General features: G+C 36.4%; 1 protein-coding gene across 1 annotated transcript; it reads left to right on the forward strand.

Moving 5' to 3' along the window:
* Positions 1 to 3,571: 3,571 nt before the first annotated feature.
* LOC128588551 (olfactory receptor 149) lies at positions 3,572 to 4,507 on the forward strand. Its single transcript, XM_053595451.1, has one exon. The coding sequence runs from the start codon at positions 3,572 to 3,574 to the stop codon at positions 4,505 to 4,507; it is 936 nt and encodes a 311-aa protein (XP_053451426.1).
* The last annotated feature ends 10,013 nt before the right edge of the window (positions 4,508 to 14,520 follow it).

Consider the following 14,520-nt stretch of genomic DNA (forward strand, 5'->3'; position numbering starts at 1 on the left):
TATTTCTTCTCTTTTAAAATGCTTCAACAATAGTCTTGGTATTATAATAATAGTAACACTGCTGTAACTTTTGAAACTACTATGGACCTATTTATACCTGCTTTTGCTATAATGGTTAGTCAAATTATCATCATCCTTTTAAAACTCCTTTTTTATTGTGTTAGGTCAGTATCATTGAAAAGTTTTATGGTAAAAACAAAAATAACTTCACAATTACAACTTTAACTCAACTTATTCATTCTAATTGGAATTATTTTAATGGTATACCTGAAAGATGGTTCTCTCTGCATCTTCTTAAATATTTTAAGTGGTGACATAATTACATCAGGTTGCTTATTTCGTAGATGTACATTTTCTAATAATTCCTTTTTCCACTGAAAATAAATCTATTTATTGTATCTTCCAATTATTCCGGAGTCTCTGCCTGCGACAGCTCATATTAAGGCTACCCAACAGCTCTGCAAGCATTTGAAGACGATATTATATCTTTTTCTCCTTTAGATGCCAAGACCAAAATCTCTGGAATTCATTATAACACAGGCTTAAAAACATTGGTTTTTAAATTAGCGTCTCAGATCATTTACTTTCTAGTTGTGTACCCTTTAAGTTATTCAATCTGTTTTTCAGTCTTTGCTAAATAGTATCACCTACGTTATAAAATTTCTCTTGGAGATTAAATGTGACAGTGAATTAAAAATTTAGCATGACAGCATATGGTAAGTGTTTACAGAGGATTGTTAACTAAAAATGAGCTATTTAGTTGATGATTTTTCTTTTGACATAGTCTATAGCTCCTTTATTTATAATGGTTATCCTCCCAGGATTATGTCAGTAGGTGAATGTTTTTAGGAATAATGGCCTGATACTGGTAATAGAAGGATAATAAATAATTATCACCTGATTAGGTTTCTGTCTTGAATATTGATATTTATTAGATATAACTATAGAGTTAATGGATAATTGGAGTCTGTGAGTGTATTCTACTAGGCAAACAATCTTGGAGGAACATATTTCCCCTTCAGAGCATTCTTTTCTGGTGATATCAATACTTTTATTTCAGGATTGAATGATGAAAAAGTTAACAAAGTAATTGCTCCCTCAGAGCTAACTCTGAGTTCCAAGGAGGGATTAAGGGGATCCGAAAACAGACTTCTGAGACGACAATCCGGGGAGAGTCAGTGTGCAGCACATGTACAAACCCTATGAGACTTGGTCCTTTATAAACATGAGAATTATGCTCCTTTGTTTGGGGCATGTGGTGCACTGTTCAGAAACCGTAAACGTGGGATCACGCTGTAATGCTTGACAGAGATCCAAGGTGGGCGGTGTGAGTATTTGAACTTCTCCCCATGTCTCCCTGTTACCCTCTGCCTCTCATACCTTAGTGAGTCAACACATGGGACCTTCCTGGTCTTTGGGGAACTTCTTCCTGAAATGAACTTAAAAATCAAACAGGAATATAAAATCAAAGAACATCATGTTTTCTGATTATAGGCAGGAACCAAAGATCTCTGACAGCCTTTGATGACCAAAGGAAGGCAATGAAGAGCTCATAGGAATTTGAGTTGCCCAGTAAGACTAGTACAAGTGAGCTAGAATTAGTAGCAAGGAATAGATTGTGGAAGCCTTTCTCCCCTGGAATGTCACTGTTCCTCTCTTTACAGTCTTCACTTTTGTCCAGTTCTAGGGTGGCAGATAGGTGACTCATTCTGGCTTGGTCTTTCTCTTTAGAAATGTTTTCCAGGGGTAAGGCCACAGTTTATGATTGAAATCCTACTTTAGAATGTGGCTCTACAACTTGAGAACTCCAGACACTAAGATCTGGCATCACAGGGATAAAATATTAACCATGCATTCTCTAAAGTCAGGACTGGAAACAACCAGGAGGAACTAAGACATGAAAACTTTTCCCACTTTCCTCTAAAGCAATGATGTGAAACCGCCTGGAACGGTGTTGTTGTCAGCAGTGAAACAGGCTTTCTACAAAGGCACAGGGAAACAGAGGGACATTTTTCCTGACGTGGAGGGCATGAACAATGGACCGAAACATATCTGTCACATAGCTTTGCAACTTTGGGCAACTTGCTTAATTTTTCTAAGCTTCGCTTTTTTATGTGTAGAGGAGAATAGTAATAATAATAGTAGTTTCTTCTTAATAGGTAGGTTAAAAAAATAAATTTAAAATTGCTGAATCAATCCTCAGAATGTATTCATTAAATGTTATATATTACATATATACACACATATGTATATATGTATACACATATAATTATTATATATGTATTATTATTATTACTGAGTAATGAGGTGAAGAGGACTCTGTACTTTACAGGCACCATATCCTGCTTTTAACTTGTATAACCTACGTCATTAATGCTGTTCTTTGCCTTTCTTTACCTGGGTCACTGAATTTCTTGCCATTAATATGTCGCAGTAACATCAACTGGATGCTTTCTTCATTGCTACTGGGTATTTTTCTTTTTTCCTTAATATTTCAGAGTTGCATTAACTACACTTAGAAAAAACTAAAAAACAGAAGAACCAGAGCACCATCTTCTGATGAAATTGGGAATCTTAGCCCTCTCAAGATGTGCGGAAGGATGTAATTTGAAGAGGATATGATTCAAGTCGATCCAATAATGTTATTTAATAAAACATTTGTCTGCCCATAATTAGAACACCAGCATTAAAGGATATCAGCATTAAGAGCTAAGTCTAAGATACAAAAACAAAAACTTTTCATTAGGACTTATACTTTTATTAGACATTTTCACAGCAATTTCAGAAACTTTATATAATACCAGGATATATTTTGTTGCTAATGTTGTTAGAATAGTTATGATTTCCATTTTGTGGGCCACAAAACTGTGTGTGTAAAGACTTTGTGTAAATTGTTTTAACTAGTGTAGCTAATAAAAAGCAATGCTAGAATTCATATTACGTGTTCTTATTTCTAATACATACAATTGTTTTTCTCTGTTGCTTTGCAGAGGGTAATGAATAGTGGGAGTTTGCTACACAGAGACATTAACATTTCAAATGTGAAAACACTCAAACAGACTAAATCCATGATCTCCATGATAAAATGATTTCTTTTTTAAATTTCACATTACTATGAAGGTGCAAATGATTAGGTGACACTGTTTGCATTTGTTAGGTAAAGTTTGAGTAGAGGTAAAGGTAAGCCTTCCCCTTGGGAGTGTGCCATATACCCTTACATTGCGCCCACTAGTTAAGAAGATGCATTACAAATATGAAATCAACAGATAAAATAGTTTCTGACTTGAGAAGGCTTTGAAAATCTCTAACCTTCCAATCTTGCTATAGAAGATAAGTGTCTGCCAATATAAAACTTTCTTTTCGTGAGTTGAATAGACTGTGATTCTTGAACTAGGAACTTCTCATTACATGATATTTTTATAAAGATCTCACTTTCACTCTTCAAAAGAAAGCAGGTTGTTGCTTGTTAAAAATACAGCCAATGCACTCATCTGCAAAAAGCTGATCATTCGACATCGGTGTTTTAGACCATGGGGTCTTGAGGGTTTTGAGGTCGGATAGACTCACAGCTATGAGGAATCTCTCGGTGGTGACTGAATTTATCCTGCTGGGCATCCCACACTCCGAGGGCCTGGAGACGACTCTCTTGGTTTTGTTTTTGTCCTTTTACATCTTCACCCTCATGGGGAACCTGCTCATCCTGCTGGCCATTGTCTCCTCCTCTCGGCTTCACACTCCCATGTACTTCTTCCTGTGCAAGCTGTCTATTTTTGACATATTTTTCCCTTCTGTCAGCTCCCCCAAGATGCTGTTCTACCTCTCGGGGAACAGCCGCACCATCTCCTATGCAGGCTGCGTGGCCCAGCTCTTCTTCTACCATTTCTTGGGCTGCACCGAGTGTTTCCTCTACACGGTAATGGCCTATGACCGCTTTGTTGCCATATGTTACCCTCTACGCTACACCGTCATCATGAGCCACCGAGTGTGCGCCATCCTGGCCATGGGGACCTCATTTTTTGGCTGCATTCAGGCCACCTTTCTAACCACTCTCACCTTCCAACTGCCCTACTGTGGCCCCAATGAGGTGGACTATTACTTCTGTGATATCCCAGTGATGCTGAAGCTGGCTTGTGCGGACACCTCAGCCCTGGAGATGGTGGGGTTCATCAGCGTGGGCCTCATGCCCCTCAGCTGTTTCCTTCTCATTCTTACCTCCTACAGTCGCATCGTCTGCTCCATCCTGCAGATCCGCTCTGCTGAGGGCCGACGCCACACCTTCTCCACCTGCAGTGCCCACCTCACCGCCATCCTCCTTTTCTATATGCCAGTGGTTCTCATCTACCTGAGGCCAACCCCAAGCCCATGGCTAGATGCAACTGTTCAGCTCCTGAATAACCTGGTCACCCCCATGCTGAACCCCTTAATCTACAGCCTTAGGAATAAGGAGGTGAAATCCTCATTGAGGAAGGTCCTACATCAAGTGGGCTTCCTTCCTGAGCAGTTGTAGAGAGAGAACCACATGTTGTAGCTTAGAAAAGGGTTTTATTCTCCCAAATATTTTTGAGCTTGAGAACACAGGTATCATTATTATCTCCATTTCACAACATGGAGACTAATAATTTAAGGTTAAAGCAACGTGTCCAAGGGCACTTAACTGGTGGTCTTACTCCAAGACCTTGCTCTCTCAAAGACACAGTACTGCTCAAGATAGAGGGATAGGACTCTTCCCAGGAGGGAGAAGAACCTGGACCTTCTGAGTCTCCATCCTAATGTTCTTCATCCTCCATCCCATTCACCTGTCCCACCCCCACCATGGTACTTCATCTTGGCTGCATTATTGCAGCCTCCAATGCCTGCATTGGATAAACCCTCACCTTACTGTCCTCAGAGTTGATGAAAAAGTAGGAGAAGGGCATCTCCATGCCTTCCAATTGGATCCTGCTCCTAATGTACCATAAAGTCATATAAAGAGTAAGACTGCTGGCCAGAACCTAAAGCAGGACTCTTACAGGTGAAGCAGTGTGCTCCATCACATCACTTCCAAACCCTGCCCAGTGGGCTTAGACCTAGATGTGAACAGGTGGCTTGTGAATCAGAAGAGGAAGCAGGTAGGGGAATGCATGGAGAAGTGACTGTGCTGTCATGGGTGAGAAAATCCATATTTGGCTTTGTCTTGTTCAGCATCCCCCGGGGGGATGCGCTGGGTCCACATGGCCATCGCTGTGCGTTCTCAGCTTCTCTGTTCACTGAAAGAGGTTGACGTTGGTCTCCCCCCTTCCATGTCTTTATTTTCTGGCTGAAACATGCTAAGAATGACTGTGCTCTTTCAATGTGGTTAGCTACTGTTTTGATGACTTGAAACCTGCCAGAATAAACCACATCTCATCTGGGGTGAGCCCACATCTCCCAGAAGCAAGACAAGCATTTCCCTGGTCACTTCTCTTGTTCTTTCTTTTTTGTCAGTAAAAAAAAGGCTAATGTGGAAGTTTAGGGGAAATAATGCCTATAATTCATGGAATGCTAAATTAGTGAAGAACAGTCAAGCCTATTATTTATCATTCTTTTATTTTACATTGTATTGTCTAAAATGTTATTTTATTTTATTATTATTTTTAATTTTTTTGCAGTTTTTGGTCAGGGCCGGTTTTGAACCCACCACCTCTGGGGTATGGGGCCAGCACCCTACTCCTTTGAGCCACAGGTGCCGCCCTAAAATGTTATTTTTATTATTGGATCAGTAATATCCTATAATAGTATAGTAATATTCTTTAATAAAGACACCCCAGGAAGTTTCTTCATTGTTGGGTATCTTTTGCTAGAAAGTAAATTTTTATTAAATATTAAATAGTTAGAAAATAATCTTAATGAGAAATATATAAAGTATTAAGAACTATGATATGCTGAACAGTTATGTCCTATTCCCTAGTTCAAAGGAAAGAGTAATGTTAGTTCCTTGGAGGTTCCCAGTTCATTATGACCTGAACCTATCCATTTTACTTTCCCTAGAAATCAGCATTTTCCTGAATTTTTTGATTCATATAACATTGTTTTTCTTTGAGTTTTACCTCATATTGTAGTGTCCTTAAACACTATATTGAAAGACTTTAAACTTTTACCAATGAAATTCTACTAAAATTGGCTTTTTCACATAAATATTATTTTTTTCTTTTAATTGACTTGTCATAATTTATATGTACATAATGTTTAATAATCAGATTATGGTAACTAGTATATTAATCGCCTCAAAGATTTATTGTCTCTTTGTGCTAAGAACTGTCAAAATTCTCTCTTCTAACTTTTGAAAAATATACAATAAATTATTGTTAATCCCATTTACCATACAGTGCTATATAATATCAAAACCCTTTCTTCCTGTCTAGCTGTAATTTTTTGTTAACCAACATCTTCCTATCCTCCCCTCTCTCCTGCCGTTCTCAGTCTATAATAACTGCAATTATACTGTCTGCTTTATTGAGCTAAAGTTTTATTAGCTCCCATATGTGCGTGAGAACATGTGGTATTTATCTTTCTGTGCCCGATGTCTTTTGCCTAACTAACCTAATTACATATTGTGTAACACCCAAATGCAGTATCCCATTGTATGAAGCTATAAATATTTTTTTCTGCTGTTATTTTTATTTATAAATAAATATGAATTTCCAAAATGTAAGGACTCCTTTTTTAAAAATAAGCAAAATGTTTGGTGAGTTATGCGTACCCATTAATGTGTATACCTATGGCTCAAAAATACCATCACCAGCCTCTCAAGATTTCCTGCTACTAGAAAAAAGAGGAAACAAAAATTTTATTTATAAATAGTTTGGATTTTCCTAATAGCAAACAGTGAGACAAAGGTTTGGGTATAAGAAATTTACTTGGAAGGTGAAAGAAAATCAACAGGTAAGTTTCAAACAATTGCTAATCAAAATGTACTGAAACAATATAAAACTGAAACAAGTCAGAGAGAAGATATAGAATAAACAAGCCTTCAATGAAAAGACTTGTGTGTGTGTCTCATAACATGTATAAGACACACATACATATATACAGAAGAAACATCAACCAACAGGGAACCATGTTCTCCTCAACTGGACAAATCAAATAACCAGTTACTGACTCTAATGAGACACTGCTATGTGAATTCTCTGATCAAGAATTCAAAATAGTACTCTTAAGAAAACACAGAGATAACAATATAGAAAAGAAATTCAGATATGTAAGGTTATTAATAATAATCAGAATATTAATAATATTATTTTAGAGATTATTGTTAACTTATTAATTATTACAATAATCAATAGCATTTATGTATACCAGCAGTGAACAATCTGAAAAAGAAAATAGTTGCAAACTATCCATCTGACAAGGAATGATAACCAGAATATATAATCAAACAACTCAATACCAAAATCCAAATATTCTGATTAAAAATTGGGCAAAAGATCTGAATTGACATTTCTCAAAGGAAAACATACAAAAATGGTCAACATATATATGAAAAATGCTCATCATCACTAAGCATCATATAAATGCAAATAAAACCATAGTCAGTCATCATCTCACCCTAGTTGACGTGGCTTTCATCAAAAAGCCCAGGAATAATGGATGTGGAGAGCAAAGGACTTTCATACACTTTTGGTGGGAATGTAAATTGTAAATGTAAACACTATGAAAAACTATATATAGAGGTAACTCAATACATTAAGAATGTAACTACCATAAGATTGAGAAAGTCCATCTAATAAAAGGAAATCAGAATATCAAATATCTGTACTCACATGTGTATTGCAGCCAAAATATGCTTTCAATCTAAGTGCTTATCAATAGATGAATGGATGAAGGAAGTGTGGTTTACAAGTATATACACAATAAAACGTTATTCAGCCATAAAAACATGAAATCCTGCCATTTGCAATAAGATGGATGAAACTAGAGGTCAATACACCAAGGAAAAGAATCCAAACACAGAAAGACAAATACTGCATGTTCTCCCTCATCTGTGGGATGGGGCAATACTAGAGTATCTCATGAAGATAGACTCCTGATAGTCACCAAAGACTGGCAAGGGTAGGATGGTTGGGAATGAAAAGAGATTGATTGATGGACACAAGTAGAGAGTATATTTCAAAATAACTATAAGAGAATAGTTAGAATATTTCTAGCATAAATAAAAGACTAATATTTAAGGTGATGGATATCCAAAGTACACTGATTTGATCTTTACAAGCTATATACATTTATTCAATTATTATCTATACTCCAAAATGCATACATACAACTATTATATATTAATAAAAATAAAATTTATAAATGATAAAATAACAGAGAAACGGATAAATAAATTATCACAAAAATAGCAATAGAAAATGAGTGTTCAGTTTACAGAATTTTTTTTTGGAAACAACTTTTCAAGAATGCTAGTGGCTGGCTCGGCGCTTGTAGCACAGTGGTTACGGTGCCAGCCACATACACGGAGGCTGGTGGGTTTGAACCTGGCCTGGGCCTGCTAAACAACAATGACAACTGAAACAAAAAAATAGCCAGGCGTTGTGGTGGGCACCTATAGTCCCAGCTACTTGGGAGGCTGAGGCAAGAGAATCGCTTAAGCCTGAGAGTTGGAGGTTGCTATGAGCTGTGATGCCATGGCACTCTGCTGAGGGTGACATAGTGAGACTCTGTCTCAAAGAAAAAAGAGACTGTGTCTCTCGTGGCAGAGAGCAGTGATTATGAACAGTGTTTAAGAAAGTCTTGGACTTTATAATCAGACAGATCTGAGTTTAAGTTCCTACTCCTATCACTTGTGTGGCCCTATGCAAGCTCTTCACATACAGTCTTGTGAATTGCTTTGTGAGGGAATAAAAGTATATAACGGGATTATATAGAAGATACAACGATGTCATCGATGTGAAGAGATTAGGGGAGAGCTTAACATATGGTAAAAAATTAATAAATATTAGCCAATATATTAATAGCTAATATACTAATTAGCCAATATATTAGTCTTATTAGTAATGGTTCTCCAGAGAAACAGAACCAACAGGAGGGATGTGTATATGTGTGTGTATGTATGTATAGATGTGTGTGTGTGTGTGTAGATATGCATGTGGAGACCCAGGACACCTGATTCCTAATAATGAAGCTCAGTCTGAGTCTGAAGGACCTAGAACCAGGATAGTCAATGGTGGAGTTTCAATCTGGCAGCAAGAGAAGATTCATGTCCCAGCTCAACCAGTTAAGCTGCCAAACTTCTCTCCTACTTAATCTCTTTTCTCTATTCAGCCCTTCAACGAATTGGATGAGGGCCACACCCCTTAAGGAGGGCAATCTGCTTTACTCAGTCTACTGATTCAAATGTTAATTTCATGGAAAATTACCTTCCCAAACATAACAAGAATAATGGCTGATGACCAAATATCTGGGTATGCTGTGGCCCACTCAGGTTGACACACATATCATTAACTATCAAAACTCATATTGAATACTGTGTATGATAAAGCATTAGAGTGGAATCGAATTTAAAATATATTATGTTTTAATTTATACTTATGCAATATATTGGATTGAAGCAATATTGAATAAAGCCATGTTTCCACTGTAGTTGTCACAATGACTTACATGTGGAGTTGTTGAAATGCTGAACCTTTGCATATATGACCCCACAAAAGTAGTAGGTATTGGAATTGCACTGTTTCTGTCAACCCAGCACATATTTGGGCTTTTGACCAAATTAATAAATTACACGTAAATATAAACAAAGACTTAGTAGGAAAAAAAGCAGAGAAATAGTTTCCATTTCCAATTATTCTCAAATTCTTAGGAAATATATGACTTTGCTACTGCTTGTAACTACTACCAAAAACCTATACTTTGCCAAGGTAATTAAACAGAATCAACAATAGTCTTTTCAATCGAAGACTAAAAGTTATATTAGACTGAATTGGACTTAGATGAGCAAATTGATAGACTTAGTTAACATTCAGGAAATGGTTCTTGTTTCTTAAATTAGATAGTGGGAAACTCCTGAGAAGAAACACATTTACAAAAACTTCTTTTACCTCCTACATCAAGCTAGAAGATCTCTCTAAGGGAATCGCTGAGATGAAAACTGTTTTGGTTAATTAATCTCGAAGGTACTTACTCCTATGAGATGCTTCTTATGCTTGTTACATGAGCTTTTTTTGCCTGCTAACTTTTTGCCTCCATTTGTGGTTGTGTCATGGGACAAAGTGGCTTGGCTTAGGCTTATGTCTCGAATTCTCTTTGCACTTGTTATTTCAAGGAAAATCTAATCATGAGTGTGATACACATATGCTAACACACAGCCTCCTTTCACACACATGCTCATGGCCAATTTCATTCATATCAATTTTTCCAGCACTTCTAAGATGAGGCTGATTCCCTCTACACCACTACCATAAAACACACACACACACACACACACACACACAAACACAAAAAAATAAATAAAAAACTTCCAGCCTTCGTATAATATTACTTCTTATGAGGGAATTAGTGATAAAAATGCCACTTTTCAATTACAATGCAATTAAACAGGCTTGAGTGGAATTGTTAGGAGAGACAGTGAAAATGTGGAGTTTCTAATGTCAAAGCTCCAAATGGCTACATATTCTGACTGTGGACTTTTTCCAAGGAAGTCCACTCAAGGAAGCATCAGTGGAATCTGTCAGTCGTATGCTCAGAACTGGCCTTGTCCAGCACATGGTGAAAAGCAGAGTCACAATCGGGCAGTTAGACTGAACAGGGCCAGGGCAAGCAATTTGATACTCGGTCGAATTCCAAGAGGGAATGCAGAGGGCTCAATTTATCAACCATGACAGTCCTCATAGCTTAAATGAACCAGATACTTGCTGATTTTTTCCATCAGAGCTTGCTCTGAAGATGTATTATACCTTATGAGAAATTCCACCCCCCCTCATTTTTAAACCCTAAGTAAGATGTACTTTAAGTTCTTAGTTATTTTCATGACACTAAAGACTATTTAATTACCTTAAATACCCACAAGCATTCCAAACATGCACACATACCCACACATATATGACTTAATCAATTGGGATCATAATTTGATAATATTCTAATAGGCTGGGATTTGTTTTAAATTAAATAGCATAAAAATATGATAGGCTTCACAATAAACAAATCATCTCTATCAAAATGGGGGAGATAAATGTTTATATCCTTTTGACATAAGTGGATAGATGTGGATGGGACCTTCACTATCATGTAAAACAATTATTTTATTTTATTCTATAAAGCTACAGGACAAATAGCATTTAGGTATCTTTAAACATTTGTCTTATCTACTATAGATGTTGCAAATTCCCTAAGGGTAGTACCAGATACATCTGTTACCACTAATCCTGTTTGTATTTTCCTAGTGGGACAGGATGCTGAGCATAGCTGGAAGACTGGAACTATTTGTAACATTGGGTCAGATATCGCCTGGTAATTGATATCCTTATGGAGCCATCCCGGAGTCCTCTGCCAATTTCTTCATTTATAGATACAAGTGTAACCACTTGGAAGCAAATGTGTAATAGAACACAACAAAAGGTGGCCTTAATGCACCATAATTTTATCTGATTTTATATGATGATTATTATATAGAACTTTTAAACTAGCAGGGACACTGGGGAAGAATAATATAAACATAGATCTTAAAAATGAAGAAAAAAAATCCTATATAGCTAAATGATTGCATGAGAATGAATACAGTAAAATAAAAAAGAGGAATTAGGTAGAGGGTTTGATGAAATTAACTTTGAAGTAAATCATGTATTACCGTCTATAGAAAAATATGGCTACATCTGAAGTCGGTACAAAAGAGAGAGGTTAATTTGAGGTGTGTATGTCAGGATAGGTCTGAAGATGGAGATGACATTCAAAATGAGTTTTATTTGCCTTTAGGCTTTGAAAACTTGGGAATAGTTGTAGATGTTAGAGGAAAAATCTGGGAAAGTTTAAGACTTTAAGAGAGATGGCAAGAAGATGGGAGAAAGGCAATTAGTTTTCATTTCTTTTTCTCTGTAGTTTAAAAAATAATAACATAGGATTCTTATAATATTAAATATTATAATATTCTTGTATATATTTTAATATTATTTACTGTATATATTTTTCTGTTACATTGTTATTATAATACAATATTTTCTAGTATATATACTATTTATTATATAGTATATTATTATTATTTTTTATTATTAATTATTTTTTATTAAGTCATAACTTTGTACATTGACGCATTTATGGGGTTCAGGGTACTGCTTCGATATACAATGTGAAATGCTTACATTGAACTTAGTATTCTATAATCAATTTATATTCATTTGTTATAAGCCATGCTAAAAGGACTGGCTCTATTATCAGGATTTGGAAAACAGGAAATAATGGGCTTCAAATTGTTAGCTTATCTAATGTACGCTCCTTTCTATCTGCTTTGGTTTCCACGGAGACCTTTCTAGAGAGGACTCTGAGTCAGCAGCAGACCACAGATAATTCACTGAGCCATGTGAAATGCGGTGTGAGCTTTAAGGTCAGTGAAAATGTTGCAAGCAGAATAACACACTGGTCAAATAATTTTCAAAGTCCACTGTATGGACTTAGAACTGTTATCTTTTTCTCATAATTCTGCTCCTGGCCATTATATTTCAGGCCCTGTTCACACCCAGCGGAATATCAGTAATCACATTTTTGTGTGAAGAAAGAACCGATGAGGCTAGAGCATGAGTGAATCTTAAAAATATTACGCTACTTAGAGAACTCAGATACAAAAGACCATATATTATCTTATTCTATTTATATTAATTACTCAGGAAAAGAATTTCATACAACCGACTGTAGATTACTGAATACCCAGGCCTACGGGTAGGAACAGGAGGCAAAAGGACATGGAGGATCCTTCTGAAATGACAGGAATGTCCTGAAATTGGACTATGGCTTTGTTGTAAAACTCTGTAAATTTACTGAAAATCATTGACTTTTACACTTTACAAAGATTTATTTATGGTATGTGGATTATGTCTTAATAAACTTGTTATTAAAAATAACAGTGGTTGAGGTCTCGTAAAGACATGTCAAACATTTTATCAGTACTTATTATTAAATTAAAAATAATGTAGACAGTGCAAATTCTTTACATTTGCAGACAGATTTATGTTTTAAGAAAAGTTCACCCATATAGTATCCCATTTGAAACACATAAAACAGGTGTGAGAGGTATTATCATCTCAATTCTATAGATAAAGAAATTATTATCATTATTATTTTTTTTGAGTCTCAAGCTGTCACCCTGGGTAGAGTCCCGTGACGTCACAGCTCACAGCAACCTCAGATTTCTGGGCTTAACCAATTCTCTTGCCTTAACCTCCCAAGTAGCTGAGACTACAGGTGCCCACCACAATGCCCAGCTATTTTTTGGTTGCAGCTGTCGTTGTTTAGCAGGCCTGGGCCGGGTTCAAACCTGCCAGCCTCGGTGTTTGTGTCTGGTGCTGTAACCACTGGGCTACAGGTGCTGCCCAATATAGATAAAGAAATGAAATAATCCTCAGTTTAAGAAACCTGTACAGACTTATACATCAGTGATCACATGCTCAGAATTTGAACTCAGATCTTACGATTCAGTCCTATGCTCTAAAAACTTTTACATTGCAATCTTATTTGGGGAGTAATTGATCACTGAGAATTTTGAAAAAGGGTCACAAATGAAATTTTTTTTAAAAGAACACTATCTTTTTGCTTTCCAGTAAAATGAATCCAGTTGAGATAAGTTAGATACTCTCCAAGTTGTATGGTAAATCTTCCAGAATAATATCGAGCAAAAGTTTCATCATCTTGTGTACATAAACCAATTGATTATGACCCAGTTAAAATAAATTATTATAATAGTTTCTCCAAACTAATTAGTGAGAAAATGATGCAACCTCAAAGCCTCCAGTCTTCAAGACAGACTTTAGGGGATTAGGTCCCTTCGTCATGCCAGCTCTGTTTAAACCTTGGATACACACCCTTTGGAGAGGCCTTAAAGCCTATGGAGAGGACAAGGGGATCAAAGAGTTCTGGTTTGCAAGTTTATTTACATAATCCCCGATTGGCTCAAGAGTAGAGACACAGAAAAACCACCATTCTAAAGGTGTCAAGACCAAGCCAGTGTAGACCCCTTTCTTTTTTAGGTGACCTACCAAATCCTGTATATGTGGCACCAGAAGACAATAAACCTGAATTTGACTTGGACCAGAACATGATATACAAGAAAGCTGTAAGACTATTCTTTTATTATTTACTGTGCACTCTCCTCTCTCTCCCACCGCCCCCCCCACCTTTTATGTTTTTTCTCATCACTCTTTCTCTCTGTCTGCACCTTTCTTATTATTTTATTTTTCATCATTTGCTCTAAGTGGGCTAGTCCAAAACTTTCATGGTTTCTTTATAGAACATGAACAAAAATTATTTTTTTGCCTTCACTTTAATCTGCTCCATAACAGATGTAATGTGTCATTTTTCTTG

Source organism: Nycticebus coucang, chromosome 6, assembly GCF_027406575.1.
Source record: "Nycticebus coucang isolate mNycCou1 chromosome 6, mNycCou1.pri, whole genome shotgun sequence".
In the NCBI taxonomy this organism is placed as follows: domain Eukaryota; kingdom Metazoa; phylum Chordata; class Mammalia; order Primates; family Lorisidae; genus Nycticebus; species Nycticebus coucang.